This window comes from Osmerus mordax, chromosome 22, assembly GCF_038355195.1.
Source record: "Osmerus mordax isolate fOsmMor3 chromosome 22, fOsmMor3.pri, whole genome shotgun sequence".
NCBI classification, from domain to species: domain Eukaryota; kingdom Metazoa; phylum Chordata; class Actinopteri; order Osmeriformes; family Osmeridae; genus Osmerus; species Osmerus mordax.
Genome location: NC_090071.1, coordinates 353,863 through 372,118, shown reverse-complemented (window position 1 = coordinate 372,118; position 18,256 = coordinate 353,863). Strand labels below are relative to the sequence as shown.

At 53.7% G+C, this 18,256-nt stretch overlaps 2 protein-coding genes across 2 annotated transcripts; one reads left to right on the top strand and one right to left on the bottom strand.

Moving 5' to 3' along the window:
* Positions 1–114: 114 nt before the first annotated feature.
* Positions 115–10,849, top strand: kif28 (kinesin family member 28). Its single transcript, XM_067260924.1, has 25 exons — positions 115–168; positions 841–1,026; positions 1,570–1,773; positions 1,848–1,883; positions 2,233–2,352; positions 2,479–2,586; positions 2,716–2,870; positions 3,046–3,157; positions 4,875–4,942; positions 5,098–5,234; positions 5,625–5,746; positions 5,905–5,995; positions 6,209–6,269; positions 7,008–7,131; positions 7,347–7,491; positions 8,142–8,260; positions 8,438–8,545; positions 8,621–8,833; positions 8,900–8,970; positions 9,114–9,248; positions 9,577–9,740; positions 9,916–10,013; positions 10,116–10,200; positions 10,292–10,542; positions 10,691–10,849. Exons 1-25 carry the CDS (start codon positions 115–117, stop codon positions 10,847–10,849), a joined length of 3,126 nt encoding a protein of 1,041 aa, XP_067117025.1.
* A 791-nt stretch (positions 10,850–11,640) lies between these two features.
* Positions 11,641–18,015, bottom strand: dusp27 (dual specificity phosphatase 27). Its single transcript, XM_067260805.1, is given in 7 exon segments — positions 11,641–14,077; positions 14,079–14,472; positions 15,192–15,409; positions 16,115–16,346; positions 16,475–16,593; positions 17,053–17,235; positions 17,916–18,015. Coding segments are annotated over 6 exon segments (3,315 nt in total). The 5' UTR covers positions 17,157–17,235; positions 17,916–18,015; the 3' UTR covers positions 11,641–11,829.
* Positions 18,016–18,256: the final 241 nt, after the last annotated feature.

Sequence of the window (18,256 nt, the reverse complement as noted above, 5' to 3'; positions counted from 1 at the left end):
CAACTGGCCCCAGGTCTCAACTTGTCTATCAGTTATCTTGTTGTCTGAGTTGTGTGTGGTCGGTTGGTCCAGTCAGAACGGGAGGTCCGGGACATGAAGGCGTCGCTAGCAGAGATGGTCGGTAAGGACTGTGTTAAAGTAGCGGTCCGAGTCCGTCCCTTCAACAAGGTCAGTACCGCTGTGCTTCACGTTAATAAAGCCCCATAGTACCGCTGTGCTTTACGTTAATAAATCCCCGTTTAAGTACGTTGTAAGTGGTTAGTTCAGGCTTTCCAGAGGATGTTTACAGGATCACAGCAACATGGGAGTCTTATCGGAATAGGAGGAATTTTATAATATTGTGTTTGAGATTACACTATCGTTGCACTATCCCTTCATTGTGCAGTGGGATGTTCTGATGTTTAAAGGAGGACGTCTCTTTAACTTCTCTCCTCGGCAGAGTTCTGCCTTCACACCATCCTTAAAAGGACACGTCGGTAACACAGGAAGAAAGACTTGGGATAGGCTTTATGACAGTGGCGAAAATCTGCTATCCTACAATTAATGATTAGACATTTTCTCGAGCAATTCCTGAGGGGGGCACCAAAATGATTGCTGTAACACATAGCCTACATTGTAATATGTTAAATGTATATTATTAATATTATTTAAATTTCCTTATGTTTACAGTGATTTATTGGGGGGGACAAATCATATATTTCCCAGGATGGGGGGGTCGAGTCCCCCCCTGGATTTCCGCCTATGCTTTATGGTTACCCCTACCTCCCCCTTTAAGTCACTCTCCCTACCTTACCCTCTTCCATCACTTCCTACCTACCCCCCACCCCCTCCCCTACTCAGCGGGAACGTGACGCGGGAAGCGTGTGTGTGGTCTCCATGGCATCCAGCAGTGTGACCCTCCAGGACCCCTGCGGGGGCCCCAGCCGCTGCTTCAGCTTCGACCACGTCTACTGGTCACACAGCGGCTTCTCTAGGGAGGGGGGCCGCTACCTGGCCCAGGAACCTGGGGGCCGCTATGCTGACCAGGTGAGGGGGGGGGGGCGCTATGCTGACCAGGTGAGGGGGGGGGGCAGCTATGCTGACCAGGTGAGGGGGGGGCCGCTATGCTGACCAGGTGAGGGGGGGGGGCGCTATGCTGACCAAGTGAGGGGGGGGGGGGGGCGCTATGCTGACCAAGTGAGGGGGGGGGGGGGGGGGGGGGGCGCTATGCTGACCAGGTGAGGGGGGGGGGGGGCGCTATGCTGACCAGGTGAGGGGGGGGGCTGCTATGCTGACCAGGTGAGGGGGGGGGGCCGCTATGCTGACCAGGTGAGGGGGGGGGGCGCTGACCAGGTGACCATGTCGACATTGCTAACTTCCTCTGTCTCATTCATGTCGACATCACTAACTCCCTCCGACAAAATCGTAACCTTATTTATCTTTTTTTTCAAACCTGTTTTTTGGGTGAATATTTTTTCAACCTTTCCTAACTTTTTTTTCAAAACCTTTTTCTCTCAGCCAGTGAAAGGAGAGGAGAAAAGATAATTTTAAAACAGAGTAGAGTGACCCCTCCTCCCCCTCCTGCCCCAGGCATGTGTGTTCCAGGACCTGGGGGAGGGGGTGCTTCAGAGCGCCCTGCAGGGCTACAACGCCACGCTGCTGGCCTACGGCCAGACGGGCTCTGGGAAGAGCTCCACCATGCTGGGCCACGGACCCAACCCTGGCCTGGTCCCCACACTCTGCCACAGGCTGTTCCACTCCCTCACTCAACACCAGGACAGCCTGCAGAGCCAGGTGTGTGTGTTTGTGTGCAGAAGGGTGGTGTGTGTGTGTGTTTCTCTTTATTAATGATGTGTTTGGTCCTGTAGGTGTTTTTCAGCATGTTGGAGATCTACAACGAGCAGGTGAGCCTTTCCTGCTGGCCTTCCTTCCTGCAGCCCGCTCTCTAACATACCTCCATGTCTCACCCTCACAGCTCTGTAGCATACCTCCATGTCTCACCCTCACAGCTCTGTAGCATACCTCCATGTCTCACCCTCACAGCTCTGTAGCATACCTCCATGTCTCACCCTCACAGCTCTGTAGCATACCTCCGTGTCTCACCCTCACAGCTCTGTAGCATACCTCCATGTCTCACCCTCACAGCTCTGTAGCTGGAACGTTCACCCCCCTCCCCCTCTGTCCTCCACCCCCCCTGACCCTCAACCCCTGACTTTCCACATCCGACCCTTTCTCCCCCCACCCCGCCCCCAGGTGGTGGACCTGCTGTGCCGGGGTGCCCGGGCCCCAGGGGGCCTGAGGGTGAGGGAGGAGCAGCACCGGGGATTCTATGTGGAGGGGCTCCGCAGGGTTCCCTGCGACAGCGCAGTGCAGGTACACCGAAGGGGTGTGTGTGTGTGTGATATGTGGGTTTTGATGTGGTAACTGTCTGTGTGTGTGTGTGTGATATGTGGGTTTTGATGTGGTAACTGTCTGTGTGTGTGTGTGTTGTCGTCCCAGGTGGAGCAGCTGATGGAGCAGGGAACACGTGCGCGCACCACGGCCACCACACACACCAACGCCAACAGCAGCCGCTCACACATGCTTATCACCCTCCAGCTCAAACAGGTGACCCCTGACCCCAGCCACACACACCAACGCCAACAGCAGCCACTCACACATGCTTATCACCCTCCAGCTCAAACAGGTGACCCCTGACCCCAGTCACATCTATCCATCTATCCATCTTCCCCATAGATCTTCTCTAGGGAGAGCATCACCAAGCAGTCCTTCATCAGCCTGGTGGACCTGGCTGGCAGTGAGAGGCAGAGAGGCTCTGGTTCCGAGGCAGACCGCCTCAAGGAGGGCACCGCCATCAACCTCAGCCTCACCACCCTGGGCAACGTCATCAGGTCAGTGGTCAGCCAGGGTCAGGGGTCGATCAGGGATGTGTGATGGATGAGGTGAGTTGGTTAGAATACTCCTGATCTGTGACCCCTCCTGATGACCTTATTATGCTTTTCTCTCCTCATCCCTTCTCTCCTCCTCCCTTCTCTCCTCTCCAAATCTCTACCCCCCTCCCCCCAGTGCCCTGGCAGACGTGGCGCTGGGCAGGAGGGGGGTCCATGTCCCCTACAGAGACTCTGTCCTCACCAAGCTGCTGCAGGCTGCCCTGGGGGGCAACAGCCGCACCTTCATGGCACGTCTGTTGTCACACTCCTCATGTTGTCACGCTCACACACTCCTCATGTTGTCACGCTCACACACTCCTCATGTTGTCACGCTCACACACTCCTCATGTTGTCACACTCCTCATGTTGTCACGCTCACACACTCCTCATGTTGTCACGCTCACACACTCCTCATGTTGTCACACTCACACACTCCTCATGTTGTCACACTCCTCATGTTGTCACGCTCACACACTCCTCATGTTGTCACACTCCTCATGTTGTCACGCTCACACACTCCTCATGTTGTCACTTTGGTGTGGGGGCGTGATCTTATGGAATATTTGACAGCACTTTACATGAAGGTTACATTAACTACCACATAACTACATAGCAACACTTCTCTTGAAGGTTACATTCACTTAACATGACTGGTCTGGGTGGAGATGTAGTGATGTACTGGTCTGGGTGGAGATGTAGTGATGTACTGGTCTGGGTGGAGATGTAGTGATGTACTGGTCTGGGTGGAGGTGTAGCGATGTACTGGTCTGGGTGGAGGTGTAGTGATGTACTGGTCTGGGTGGAGATGTAGCGATGTACTGGTCTGGGTGGAGGTGTAGTGATGTACTGGTCTGGGTGGAGGTGTAGTGATGTACTGGTCTGGGTGGAGGTGTAGCGATGTACTGGTCTGGGTGGAGATGTAGCGATGTACTGGTCTGGGTGGAGGTGTAGCGATGTACTGGTCTGGGTGGAGATGTAGTGATGTACTGGTCTGGGTGGAGATGTAGCGATGTACTGGTCTGGGTGGAGGTGTAGCGATGTACTGGTCTGGGTGGAGGTGTAGCGATGTACTGGTCTGGGTGGAGGTGTAGCGATGTACTGGTCTGGGTGGAGATGTAGTGATGTACTGGTCTGGGTGGAGATGTAGTGATGTACTGGTCTGGGTGGAGGTGTAGCGATGTACTGGTCTGGGTGGAGATGTAGCGATGTACTGGTCTGGGTGGAGATGTAGTGATGTACTGGTCTGGGTGGAGATGTAGTGATGTACTGGTCTGATTGGAGGTGTAGTGATGTACTGGTCTGGGTGGAGATGTAGTGATGTACTGGTCTGGGTGGAGGTGTAGCGATGTACTGGTCTGGGTGGAGATGTAGCGATGTACTGGTCTGGGTGGAGATGTAGTGATGTACTGGTCTGGGTGGAGGTGTAGTGATGTACTGGTCTGGGTGGAGGTGTAGTGATGTACTGGTCTGGGTGGAGATGTAGCGATGTACTGGTCTGGGTGGAGGTGTAGCGATGTACTGGTCTGGGTGGAGGTGTAGTGATGTACTGGTCTGGGTGGAGGTGTAGTGATGTACTGGTCTGGGTGGAGGTGTAGCGATGTACTGGTCTGGGTGGAGATGTAGCGATGTACTGGTCTGGGTGGAGGTGTAGCGATGTACTGGTCTGGGTGGAGGTGTAGTGATGTACTGGTCTGGGTGGAGATGTAGTGATGTACTGGTCTGGGTGGAGGTGTAGCGATGTACTGGTCTGGGTGGAGGTGTAGCGATGTACTGGTCTGATTGGAGGTGTAGTGATGTACTGGTCTGGGTGGAGGTGTAGCGATGTACTGGTCTGGGTGGAGGTGTAGCGATGTACTGGTCTGGGTGGAGGTGTAGCGATGTACTGGTCTGGGTGGAGGTGTAGCGATGTACTGGTCTGATTGGAGGTGTAGTGATGTACTGGTCTGACTGGATGTGTGTCCTCAGATTGCCACGCTGAGCCCAGCTGATATCTGCTACGAGGAGTCTCTCTCCACGCTGCGCTACGCCGACAGGTGGGCAGGAACACAACCTTCTGGTCCCACGACTCCCACATCCTCCTCCTTGCTGACTCTGTCTTGCCCCTCCTCCCCCGGTCTCCCCCCTCCTCCCCCGGTTCCCCCCCCTCCTCCCCCGGGCTCCGCCCTCCCCCTGGTCCCTCCATCCACAGGGCCAAGCGTATCCAGAACCGGGCGGTGGTGAACGAGAGCCCCACTGAGAGGCTGGTGAAGGAGCTGAAGGTGGAGAACGCCCGGCTGACACAGAGACTGAGCCGGCAGGAGGGCAAGAGGACCGAGGAGGAGAGCAGTGAGGAGGGGGGGGCAGGAGGGCAAGAGGACCGAGGAGGAGAGCAGTGAGGAGGGGGGAGGGGGAGGGGGAGGAGGGGGGGGGGGGAGGAGGGCAGGGAGGAGGGGGAGGAGGGGAGGGGGAGGAGGGCAGTGAGGAGGGGGGAGGGGGGAGGAGGAGGAGGGGGGGGGGGAGGAGGGCAGTGAGGAGGGGGGGGGAGGGGATGGGAGGGCAAGAGGATGGAGGAGGAGGGGGGGAGGAGGAGGGGGGGGGGAGGAGGGCAGTGATACAGGGTGGAACTGAGGGATGGATGAGGACATTTTGTTTGTGTGGTGTGTGTGTGTGTGTGTGTGTGTGTGTGTGTGTGTGTGTGTGTGTGTGTGTGTGTGTGGTGTGTGTGTGTGTGTCCAGAGGAGCTGCGTCGCCTGCTCAGACAGAACGAGCTGCAGATCAGAGCGATCCAGACGCTCTGGGAGCAGAACCTGCAGGAGGCCCTGAGGGACTGGGAGCAGCAGTATGCCAGCATCACCCAGGTACACACAGCTACACACTCACACACAGGTACACACACACAGGTACACACACACAGGTACACACACACACACACACAGGTGTACACACACACACACAGGTGTACACACACACACACACAGAGGTACATACACACTCTTTCTTACTGTCCCCCCGCCAGGAGCGGAGGATGATGCAGGTTCATCCCTACATCCTCAACATCAACGAGGACGCCCAGCTGTCTGGGGTGGTCAAGCTCTTCATCCTGGAGGGTCAGACACGGAGTGTGTGTGTGTGGGTGCATTCATGAGTGCACATGAGTACAAGCACCTGTGTGTATGTGTGAAAGAGAAAGAGATTAGACAGAGATTATTTACTTAATTTAGTTTTCAGTATGTCACTGTATTTCATGTCTTCCCTTGGTGTTGTCATTGTGTGTGTGTGTGTGTGTGTGTGTGGTTGTGTGTGTGTGTGTGTGCTTGTAGGTGATTGGGACATAGGACTGTCAGACTCCTCCCCCAGGTGCATCTCCATCAGAGGCCTGGGGTGAGATCCAGACCCAGCTGAAGGAATATCATTCTGATTACATAGAAACACATCTACATATCAATGTAAATAGCAGAGTGGTGCTGTGGTCGATGGAATTACTGTTTGATTCACTCTAAGAACACTTTTCCTCTCTTATCCTCACCTCTCCTCTTTCCTCCTCTTCTCCTCTCCTCTCTTCTCCTCTCCTCCTCTCTTCTCCTCCTCCTCTCTTCTCCTCTCCTCTTCTCCTCTCCTCCTCTCCTCTCTTCTCCTCTTCTCCTCTACTCTCTCCTCTTCTCCTCTCCTCCTCTCTTCTCCTCTCTCTCTCCTCCTCTCCTCTATTCTCCACTCTCCTCCTCTCTTCTCCTCTCCTCCTCTCTTCTCCTCCTCTCCTCTCTTCTCCACTCTCCTCCTCTCTTCTCCTCTCTTCTCCTCTCCTCCTCTCTTCTCCTCTCCTCCTCTCTTCTCCTCTCTCCTCCTCTCTTCTCCTCTCCTCATCTATTCTCCTCTCTCCTCTCTTCTCCTCTCCTCCTCTCTTCTCCTCTCCTCCTCTCTTCTCCACTCTCCTCCTCTCTTCTCCTCTCCTCCTCTCTTCTCCTCTCTCCTCCTCTCTTCTCCACTCTCCTCCTCTCTTCTCCTCTCCTCTCCTCCTCTCTTCTCCTCTCCTCCTCTCTTCTCCTCTCTCCTCCTCTCTTCTCCTCTCCTCCTCTCTTCTCCACTCTCCTCCTCTCTTCCTTTCTTCGTCTCCTCTCTCAGGATCCAGCAACATCACGCCGTGTTCAGTAACTCCCAGCACCGTGTGTCTGTGACCCCGCTGCCAGGGTCAAAGCTCATCATCAACGGAAACTCTATCTCCCAGAAAGCTGAGCTGCAGCATCTTGTGCGTCCCCATGGCAACAGTAACTAGGTTAGGGGGTCCAGACAGAGCAGCTCATATCAGCATGCAGTGGAGAGCACCTTTCAATCAATCAATCAATCAATCAGTCAATAAATCAGAGGCAATAACTCAATCAATTAGTCAATCATTCAATAAATCTGTGTAAGCTATCTATCCAGGACCAGCTGACCATTCCAGTGTTGTGGCCCCGCCCCCAGGACCGTCTCATCCTGGGTTCCAACAGCACCTTCCTCTTCATTGGCTACCCCTCGGAAAGGGGCGAGGAAGACTGGAGTCGCTATGACTACGACTACTTCCAATCAGAGCTGGCGGCTGCTGAGGGAATCCACCTCCACTCTCAGGGTGAGGAGGGGGAGAGGGTGAGGAGGGGGGGGGTGAGGAGGGGGGGTGAATCAAATCAAATGTATTTGTATAGCCCTTTTTACACGCAAGCATGTCACAGAGGGCTTCACATATGCCCATAGAACTGCCCCTCTACCCTGTGAAGAGGGTGAGGGGGTGAGGACGGTGAGAGGGTGAGGACGGTGAGGGGTGAGGAGGGGGGGGGGGGTGAGGAGGGGGTGAGGAGGGGGAGAGGGTGAGGAGGGTGAGGGGTGAGGAGGGGGAGAGGGTGAGGAGGGGTAAAGAAGTGAGATGGAAACAGAGAGAGCAGAGTGGTAGTAAATAAGTAAATAAAAGATACAGAAAACTACAGCTGCCTGCCTGCCTGCCTGCCTGCCTGCCTGCCTGCCTGCCTGCCTGTCTGCCTGTCTGCCTGTCTGTCTGTCTGTCTGCCTGACTGACTGCCTGTCTGACTGCCTGTCTGACTGCCTGTCTGCCTGTCTGCCTGTCTGCCTGTCTGCCTGTCTGTCTGTCTGCTTGTCTGGCTGCCTGCCTGCCTGTCTGTGTCTGTCTGTCTGTCTGCCTGTCTGTCTGTCTTACTGCCTGCCTGTCTGCACATCTGTGTGTGTGTGTGCGTGTGTGTGCGTGTGTGTGTGTGTGTGTGTGTGTAGGAGAGCCCAGTGGTGTCTCAGGTCAGACAGACCCCAGTCTCCTGGCTGTCTTCTATGACTATATCAAACTGATGCCCATGCTGGCCGAGGCTAACCAGATGAGCCAGGAACTCCACAAGGTGACACGCACACACACAGACACACACACACACACACACACACACACACACAGACACAGAAATGTGTGTGTTTAACAAGGGGTGGAGTTTACATATAGTGTCTTTCACTAGGAGGTGGAGTTTACATATAGTGTCTTTCACTAGGAGGTGGAGTTTACATATAGTGTCTTTCACTAGGAGGTGGAGTTTAAGCTGGAGATCAAGAATCTGGCGCTGTCAGATGCCAGAGGTCATGACCTTGAGAAGGACATCGCTGTCAGGGTCACGTCCCTCAAGAACAGACAGGTCAGACATCCAAAACCTGTGTGTGTGTGTGTGCGTGTGCGTGTCTAGCCTGCTGATCTGTGCTCTGTCCTCCAGGTTTGGCTGTGGTCCAAGAGTAAATTTGTGAACCGTAAGTACCTGATGGAGGAGCTGTACCAGCAGCACCAGGCTGAGGGCGGGGGAGCGGTGGGGCCCGTGCCCAGGGAGAGGGACCCTTTCTGGGACCCTGTGGAGCCTCTGCTCCTGGGGAAGGCCCACCTCTGGCTCCAGTCTCTGGCCTTCCGCATCGCCCTGGATGAACAGCTGGAGGTCAGAGACACACACACACAGAGGTTGGCCACAAAGATAGAAAAACTAACTTGTGTGTGTGTTCAGGTGCTGGGGTCAGAGGGCACAGAGGAAGCTATCGTGCAGGCCCAGCTCATCCCCTGCAGCCCCACAGGATTGTGGGTAACACATACACAAACAAACACAGACACATTCTTCCTTCCTACTTTTCTGTTTCCCTCATCCTCTACCTCCATTCCTCTTCTCCTTCATTTCCTTTAACTGCCTCCCCCTTCCTTCTCTCCCCCCCCCCCCCCCTCAGGTCCCTGTCAGAAGAGGACATCCTCATCGACCCCTCAGAGCTGCTGGGTCGCCGTCTGGACTTCCAGCTGGTTCTGGACCAATGCTGCGGCCTGCGCTGGCTCCGCCAGGCCAGGGACAGGGGGGTCCAGATTGGGTAAGAGGACCGGGCTGGAAGGGGTCTGGAGAGGTGATCTGGGCACTACAGCAGGGGGCCATAATGCATCCTCATCCTCAACACCTTCCTGTTCTCCTCCATTCTGTCCTCCTCCTCAAACCTCCCTCCTCCTCAACCCTCCCTCCTCCTCAACCCTCCTCCTCCTCCTCAACCCTCCCTCCTCCTCAACCCTCCTCCTCAATCCTCCCTCCTCCTCAACCCTCCCTCCTCCTCAACCCTCCCTCCTCCTCAACCCTCCCTCCTCCTCAACCCTCCCTCCTCCTCCTCCTCAACCCTCCCTCCTCTTCCTCCTGCTCTTCCCTCCCAGGTTCCAGATGTTTGACTGTGTGCAGCTGTTCACGCCAGCCGTGTGGCACAACGTCAACCCCCTGCTGGACCAGAGGATCCACTTCACCTCCCTGCAGACCTCCCCTGCCCTGCTGGAGTACCTGCAGACCAGCGCCCTGGTGCTGGAGCTTTGGGGCCTGCAGGGTGAGCCTGGGACTAGCCTGGGAAGGGCAAGTCACCTTGACTGGGCACATGATGGGCTTGGTCTAGGGGTCTGCCTGGGTGTCTTATGATGTGGATGGGCTTTCTCACACAGTCACGCACACGGAGACGCACACACACACACACACACATGGTAATGTGGTTGTTTCCTACCTAGAGGGGTGTGTGGAGCTGGCGTGGTGTCTGGAGGGGGTGGGGACGACTCCAGAAGGAAGCTTCATCATCGACCAGGCCTCTGACACACCTGCTGTCTGCGTCAGTACTGATGCCTCACAGTTTCACTTAGTGTGTGTGTGTAGACTGTGGACTCTAAGTGTGACTCTCTCTAAGTGTGTGTGTGTGTGTGTGTGTGTGTAGACTGTGGACTCTCTGCAGCGGGACCTGGAGGCCCTGAGGAAGGACAACAGCTCCCTCAGAGACCAGCTCAGCATGGCCAAGCATGGTAGAGCTCACACTCACTCACACACACTCACACACACACACACACTCACACACTCAACTTGCAACTTGTTACATTAATCCCCCCCCACCAGGGTGTGAGTGTGTGCGTGGCCAGGCTGAGAGGAGCCAGGCTGAGAGGAGCCAGGCTGAGAGGAGCCAGGCTGAGAGGAGCCAGGCTGAGAGGAGCCAGGCTGAGAGGAGCCAGGCTGAGAGGAGCCAGGCTGAGAGGAGCAGCCAGCGCTCCAGCTGTGAGGTGGAGCTGGGCCGCTCCCTGAAGGTCTTCTACCACAGCATGACCTCCGTCAGGGCTCTGCTGCAGGGGCTGCGTAGGCACCGACCCAGTGTAACCATGCCAACACTCTGTCTGTCTGCTGTTTGAATATACAATACTGTCTGTCTGTCTGCTGTTTGAATACACAATACTGTCTGTCTGCTGTTTGAATATACAATACTGTGGGGTTGTGTTTCTCAACTGTGTGTGCGTGTTCCAGGAGGATGCTGGCCTGCAGGCTCTCAGGCTGTATGTGTGTGAGCAGGCTGCTCAGCTGAAGGTGTTCTCTGAGGAGCTGGAGCAGAGCGTGGCGGCACTCAAACAGGACGTCGCCGCCATCGTCCGTCGCAAGCGAGAACGCTCTGGAACCTGGTCTTGACCAGGCCTCGCCGCTAAAGGCTGGGGGGCTGAGCTGGGGGATGGACTGGAGGCTGGGGGGCTGAGCTGGGGGATGGACTGGAGGCTGGGGGGCTGAGCTGGGGGATGGACTGGAGGCTGGGGGGCTGAGCTGGGGGATGGACTGGAGGCTGGGGGGCTGAGCTGGGGGATGGACTGGAGGCTGGGGGGCTGAGCTGGGGGATGGACTGGAGGCTGGGGGGCTGAGCTGGGGGATGGACTGGAGGCTGGGGGGCTGAGCTGGGGGATGGACTGGAGGCTGGGGGGCTGAGCTGGGGGATGGACTGGAGGCTGGGGGGCTGAGCTGGGGGATGGACTGGAGGCTGACATGGCCAAGGCCAGACACCATGAACCCTTGTCTAGACAATCAGAAGGCCAGAGACCAAAGGAAGTGAAGTACATCCTTCACATACACCTTTACGTTTACTGGACCTTTATTTAGAAAATAGATTTGAATAAAAAATATAATATTTTAAAGCACTTATCCTCATGTATGATTGTGTCCAATTCTAAATCTATATGTATAAAGATGTTGAACCATGTTGAGCTGACAATAAAAACAATTAAAAAAATCTCCATTTCATCTCAATTTAAACATCCAAACAGGTCTATGAGCACAGGATGAAAAATAATGTTTATGTTGATTTGAAGTTTATTTAGCTGTAAATTTGTTCTTTCAAAATACAGGATTTCCAATTGAGTTAATTCATTCAGTTTGAAAGGAGGAATACACTGCTGTCCTGGTGAGCTATAAAGATGCAATACGATACTTCATCATTAACCAAAGATATTTTAATGTTCTTATTCACTTATACAGTTAGCTCTACATATTCCCTGTAAGATGAGCATGGACCTTTAATACTGTGAACTAACCACTGTATCTCTGGCATTTGCCTTTATCTTATCAGTCTAAAATAACAACAAAAAAACAGCAGTTTGCCACCCGCTGTGATTTCCATCATTTCAGTCCTCCAGATCCCTGCTTCTGTGACCATGTGACTCCAGTTGAGCTCTCCAAGAGGCGATGACATCATCGTTCTCCAGCTCTGCTGCAGCCTGAGCTCTGGACCTCTGTCTGGTTTGGCGGATGAACGCAGCCACATCACTCTCCTCCTCCCCCTCTCCCCCCCCTCTCCTCCCGCTCTCCTCCCCCTCTCCTCCTCCTCTCCCATCCTGGGGTTCCCTGTACTGAGAGTAATTGGTGAACTTTCTCTTGGCTGAATACTCCGGTTGGCTCTCGTCTCCCTCCTCCTCCCCAGCTCTGCTGTAAGAGTTTGACCCCCCAGCTCTGCTGTAAGAGTTTGACTCCTTCAAGCTCATGTCTAGAGGCGATCTTCTGGCTGGGTGATATGGTTCAGGGCTGTGGTCTGGACTCGATTCTGTGTCGGCCCGGCGTCTGAACTGGTATGGTGAAGTGAAATCCTCGTCCTCGTCTTCTCCCTCGCTGAGTGTGCTGGAGGATCCAGGTATGGCTCTCTCTGCCCCCTCCTGCCTCCTCTGGGGAGGTCTGACACTGTTCAGCCACTCATCAATGCTGGTGTTTTTGTCTCTCTCCAGGGCCGTGGAAAGATTCAACCTGCCAGAGAGGCCGTAGCTCCGGGTAGGTTTCTTGGGGGTAGAAGTGTCCCCACGGAGTCCTTTGGAGTTCGTGGAGGTCTTTCCCGGTGAGAAGTTGTCCTCTTCCTCCTCATCCTTCTCCTCCTCTTTGGGCTTCTTCTTGTAGAGCGTGCTGCGCTTGTTATCCTCGGCAATCTTCTTTACCTCATAGGAGGCCATCTTGTCCCTCATCTCTGACTTTATTTCCTTGTCCATCAGGTCCAGTTTGTGCAGGTTGACCTGGTCCTGAAAGAGGCTGTACAGCGGTACGCTAGTGGTGGTGATCTTGTTTCTACGGGAGCCCATCCCAGAGAGGCTAGAGGCTCCCCCGGCAGGGCCGTGTCTGTTGGACAGCGTGCTGGAGTAGGATGCTCCGCTGAGCACAGAGGCTTTGTCGTCAGCCGCGCCACGACCCGAGTAGAGGCTGGAGCCTCCGTCGAAGCTGAGCACCGAGCCGGCTCGGGAGGGAGGCAGACTCATCTCCGCCTGCTTCTGGTTCAGCGTTTCCGTCACCACGTTAGCGATCCAGTTCTGGATGCTGGCCAGGTTCACCATGGGCTCCCCTCCAGGGCCCGGCAGGGTGGGGACTGGGAGGATGGGGACTGGAGTCAGTGGCAGGCCCGGGGGCTGCGACCTGACGCTGCGGCTCTGGGACATGACGGAAGACCTGCCGCTCAGCATGGAGACGTTGTCCTCGCTGCCGGCAGTAGTGACGCCTGCTCCCGCCCAGAAGGCGGACAGCGGCACGGTGCTCCCGCTTAAGCTGCTCTCCGTGTCCCAGCCGCACATGGACTGGCTCTCCTCCAGCGTCCTCCGCGACCGCTCCAGGAGCTCCTCTCGGCGCTGCCGGCGCTTCACGGTGGCCGAGTCGTCTCCGCGGCTCAGCTCCACGACGTCGTCCTTGTTGTCCTCGCCCAGACGCTTCTGCTGCTTCAGCTTCCAGCTCTGGTACGCCGTCAGGTTGACGTCCTCCAGGGACGGAGTCGCCTCTCGCTCACCCGCCTCCCCCCCACCGCCTCCCCCCGCCGCCGCCCCGCCCTCCTTGGCCCCGTCCTTCTTATTCCAGCCAAACTGGATCCTCTTCACCCTCCAGCGCTCCAGGGGGGTCATCTTGTCCTTGTTCCTTTTGCAGAAGTTGTACATGGAGCTGGTGTCTGACATCACGCTCTCCACATCCTCGTCGAGGCTCCTCTCTTCCTCGTTGGTGCTCCCCCCACTGTTGTCGTTGTTGCTGCGGTAACGGGCCGCGGCCTGCTCCTCGATCTCCTTCAGACGCTGCTTCCACAGGTCAGAGTAACTGCTGCAGCTGGACTGAGAGTCACAGTCTCTCCGCCCCACCCTCGCCTTTACCCTCTCCCTCACGGCCCGGACTTCCTCACTGGTCACGCTCTCCAGGTCCTCTCCGACTGCTGGCTGGCCTGGCCTCCCCCCCCCGAGGAGCGATCCCCCCTCCTCCCCCTCCTCCTCCCCATCACTCTGCAGCTGGGCCTCCCACCACTCCTCGTTCTGGTACTTCTCGTTCCTCCTCTGCCACTCTCGGATCATGCTGCCCACATCGTCCTCCTCCTCGTTCTCCTTCTCCATCAGGGCCTCCGTGCCTCCCTGACCCCCCTGCCCCCCCCCCCCCGCTGGGGTCTGGGGCCAGGCCGGGCAGCAGGGCAGCGGCGGATGACGCCACGCTGCTCATCACGCTGGCTCCATCCTCCTCCTCCTCCATCATGATGGACTGGGCCTTCACCCCCATCATGCTCTGCTCCTCGTCCAGGCGGGCGAGGGCGTCGATGACGGAGCACTGGCTGAGGGTGTCGTCATCATCGTCACGCTCCTCCAGCAGCGCCTCGTTCAGCTGCCGCAGCTGCTTTAGGAAGCCCTCGTTGGGGTTGATGGCTCGCTTCTTCCTCAGGGCCGTCAGGGCCTCCATGATGGTCATGTGGTGGAAGATCATAAGGTAGGCCGCCACCAGCACGGCGGAGCGACTAACACCCATCATGGAGTCGACCAGCACCTTCCCTGCAGACGCAAACACAACAACACCTTCACAGTCACAGCAGAGAAGGCTGTCATGCATCAGGGACGGAGCTTTCATTATTCATTTATTTCATTATGTCATTATGTCTCACACTTTTTTTAAACTGCAAATCTGTCCACCCCCCCCCCACACACTTTTTATGAAGGAAATTATTGTTTACGGCCACATCCTCCCTCAACAGCCCTCGTGTGACTCCGTCCAACACAAGCTGCTGATTTGATTCAGCATCTACGGTGTAACAACACCCTCCAACCAGAAGGAGGCAGTCTTTCCTTTTCCAATCACATCTCCGACTTCCTCAAATGAGACAGAAACTTCACTAATAGGGCATTTAGGATCAGTGGAATGAACCCATTCACTGCAGGAGGAATTAAGGTCAGTGTGGAATTAGATTCAAACCAAGCAGGGCCCAGCTAAGTACGCATTCATGAACAAGGCCTAAATTGTACAATTGGTATATAGATCGATGCTGGTCCTGAAGCTTAATTTGAATATAAAATGTACAGGGATTGCACTTTACAGATTAGGCGACTGGTTGCATTGCGGGGGGCAGGCAGAATTAAATACAGCTAAAATTACCCTTAGGTTAAACACATTTTTAAGGATTATACCCGCATCCCTTGCAAATGAAGCCAGGTTTAACCGTTAAAAAAGAGTCTTATCTCGTGGTGATTTAAAGAGCTTTCTGAAGGAGAAAGACCTTTGTGTGTCAGCAGAGCCTCGTCTAGGAACTCGGCCGCAGTGCGGAAGTGGGGAGAGATGTCCACGTCGGCAAAGTCGTCAACCTCGATGCCCATGTACTGGATGTTCATGCCTGCGTAGAACGCCTCCCCGGTGTAGACCCCGGTACCGTGGGCTGCGTTTAGGATATGGGTGATGCCCAGGCGCTTCAGACGGCCTTTATTTACCGCCACAGATCTAGAGAGGAAAGCAACCCAAATGGTCAAAAAATATATATATATATTGAAAGTTGAAATTGAAAGTGTGTGATATAATGTTTTCACATTAATAAGAGGGTGAAACACAAATTATATTGTATTTTCTTAAAATAGTTTGTCAAATAAACCTGGTGAAATATAGAGGGGGATATAGAGGGGGAATATAGCATTGTTTAAAATTATTTCCACTTTGTTTTGTAGACTGTTGTAAATCATTTCTACTTTTTATAGTTAAGATGCTTATGTTTATCGTATGCGTATGTGTAAACTCGCATGGTGAATAAAGCTCATTCTGATTCTGATTTGAATCTGCAAACTCTTGATCTTTGGTCAAATCCTCTAACCACTCAGCTAGCCCTTCATCTGGACACATCAAGATGGCCAGAAACACATGGAGCATCAGCCCTGATTACAGCTCATGTTTAGGGACAGGTTCAGTTTACAAACCCAGACAATTTGCCTTGCTCATTTACTGTACTCTAAATACAAGCTTAATTCGTTAACTTAATGTAACAAGCTACTTAATTTAGAAAACACGCTACATGAAGTAAATGTTTTAACTAATTAATAACTTATTACTAACTAATAAGTTATTATTTATAGGGTTGGCACTAATCTTAACCCTTAACTCGAATCTTTAGTTTTTAATTATTACATTTTCAATCTCACGTCCCTCAGGTCTTACTTCTCTCCAATGAAGATGTTGGACCACACCTCATCCACAGGGCTGAAGGGCGCCTCCAGGCGATCCTGCACCATGGCACGCTGGATGTCCATCACGCAGGGCGTGTTGTACGGGCTGCGGTCGTCTATCATGTCCTTCACACGGTTATACAGGTCCTCCACCATCAGCTGCTCAGCTGTCTCCAGCATGGACTCTGGGATGGACTCCGTCCTCACCCGTCTAGGCTTCAGCTCTGAGGAGAGATCGTGAAGGAGATCTTTATACACTCTCTGGTTACTTTACTTTTTACTGCTTGTTTGTTTGGGTGGAGTTACGTGTGTGATTATGGCTTCCCTCTCAGCTGGCTTGAGGGGCTGTCACCTTCGCTGATGATCTGTTTGGCAGCGATGGCAGACGACAGGTGGATGGGCTCCATGAAGATGCTCTCGGCATCCGAGCCAGAGATCATGGAGAACCTGGACTCTGAGATTGTGGAGAAACTGCAGCGGTACAGGTACAGATTTTACATTTGTATTCAGAAGATGCTTTTATCCAAAGCGACATTCAAAGAGACACATAACATTCTGATTAAGGTGGTGACAAATATGAGGCTTAGTGAAATGCCAGTCAAGTTGTGCAGGTGGAATGGCAAACACTGACTTCGTACACCTTTGTGCTACTGTACTGTACTGTACTCTATTCTACTGCACTCTTCTGTACTGTACTGTACTCTACTCCATTCAATCACTCCATCTCAGGACGAGTTGTGATCTTTACTGGATTGTGATTCTTTGTGTGACTTTGCTCCCACCAGACCACACACACTGCACACACACACAAACCACACACACTGCACACTCCATACACCGCACACACAACACCATCCCACACACATTCCCGCCCCACACACACACACACCCATCACACACACACACCCCAGCCCTGCGGAGGTGACGTACTTGCTGGGTGAGGGACTCCTCAGGTAGTGAGACTGGATGCTTCTGACTGTGTCCTCCTCCCCCGAGGGGACCGTCTGGTCGCCGCTCTCGCTCGGCGAGGCCATGGCAACAATATCCCTCCTTCAACACGAGATTCGTCTTTGTGTGAGGGACCTCTGTGTGAGGGACTGGGGAATCTAAACGCTGTTTCACAGAACAACAGTTTGAAGGAAAGTGGGCGACACTTGAGATTAAGTGTGTGTACCGTAACTACCTTGTAATTACACAGCAAAGTAACAACATGTCAACACAACAACTGTTTTGTTGCTAAAGTTTACTACATTTAAGCGGTTAAGTTAGATGTTAGACATTAAGTTAGTACACAAGTGAAACTAGATGTAGGGGAGGTTGGGCTTTCCAGGGGTGAATGGAGATTAAGTAGAGAGTAGAGATCCTGTTTTGGTAAGAAACCCTTAAACTGCCCCTTTTGCAACATCCCCTCACCCCCATCTGTTCCTTCTTACACTTTAATTATAACCTATACCGCTTACCCTTAATACCATGGAACAGCATAGCATTTCCTTTGTTCATTATTACAAAAGTTAGTGCTAGTGTAAAGTGTCTTTAAAACCATTGTTTCTGTCAGTTTTAGACACAGTAGACCTGCTGTTACCTGAAGAGTAATTAGCCTCTATTCTCCTCATATGAGAACTCCTGAAACAACAACATGTCTGCTGCGTCTGGCCAGTCTGCTGATGCTATTATTAGCAGCAAGGACAGCTGTCTACGGCCTGTCAGGCCTAGCTGGGTGACAAGGCAGAAACACACACACACAGAAAACCCCAGTGGAAGAATAAAGTACAATCGTGAAAACCTCCACTTACTGCCAAGTTGATATGAATCTTCCTACAGTCTGTCTAATCCAGACAGTTGGAGATTTCTCGTACTTCTCCTCCCAGGTTGCTTCTCTCTTCCAGTGTGGTGTGTCTACACTGACTGAAGTGGTTGAGAGAATGAGAGAAGGGCCTAAACTTAGAGTCCCCCGCCTATCACCCCCTCTCCTGCCCCTCACCCCCTGCCTCCCCCCTCCCTCACCCCCTGTCCTACTTCCTGCTAAGGACTCTCCCCGTTTTGTTCCAACTTAATGTCATGACCACCAAAAAGCTTTGAAAATACCCAAATGCACAGAGCTGATGACCTCATTAAATAATCAGCTACGGCCAAA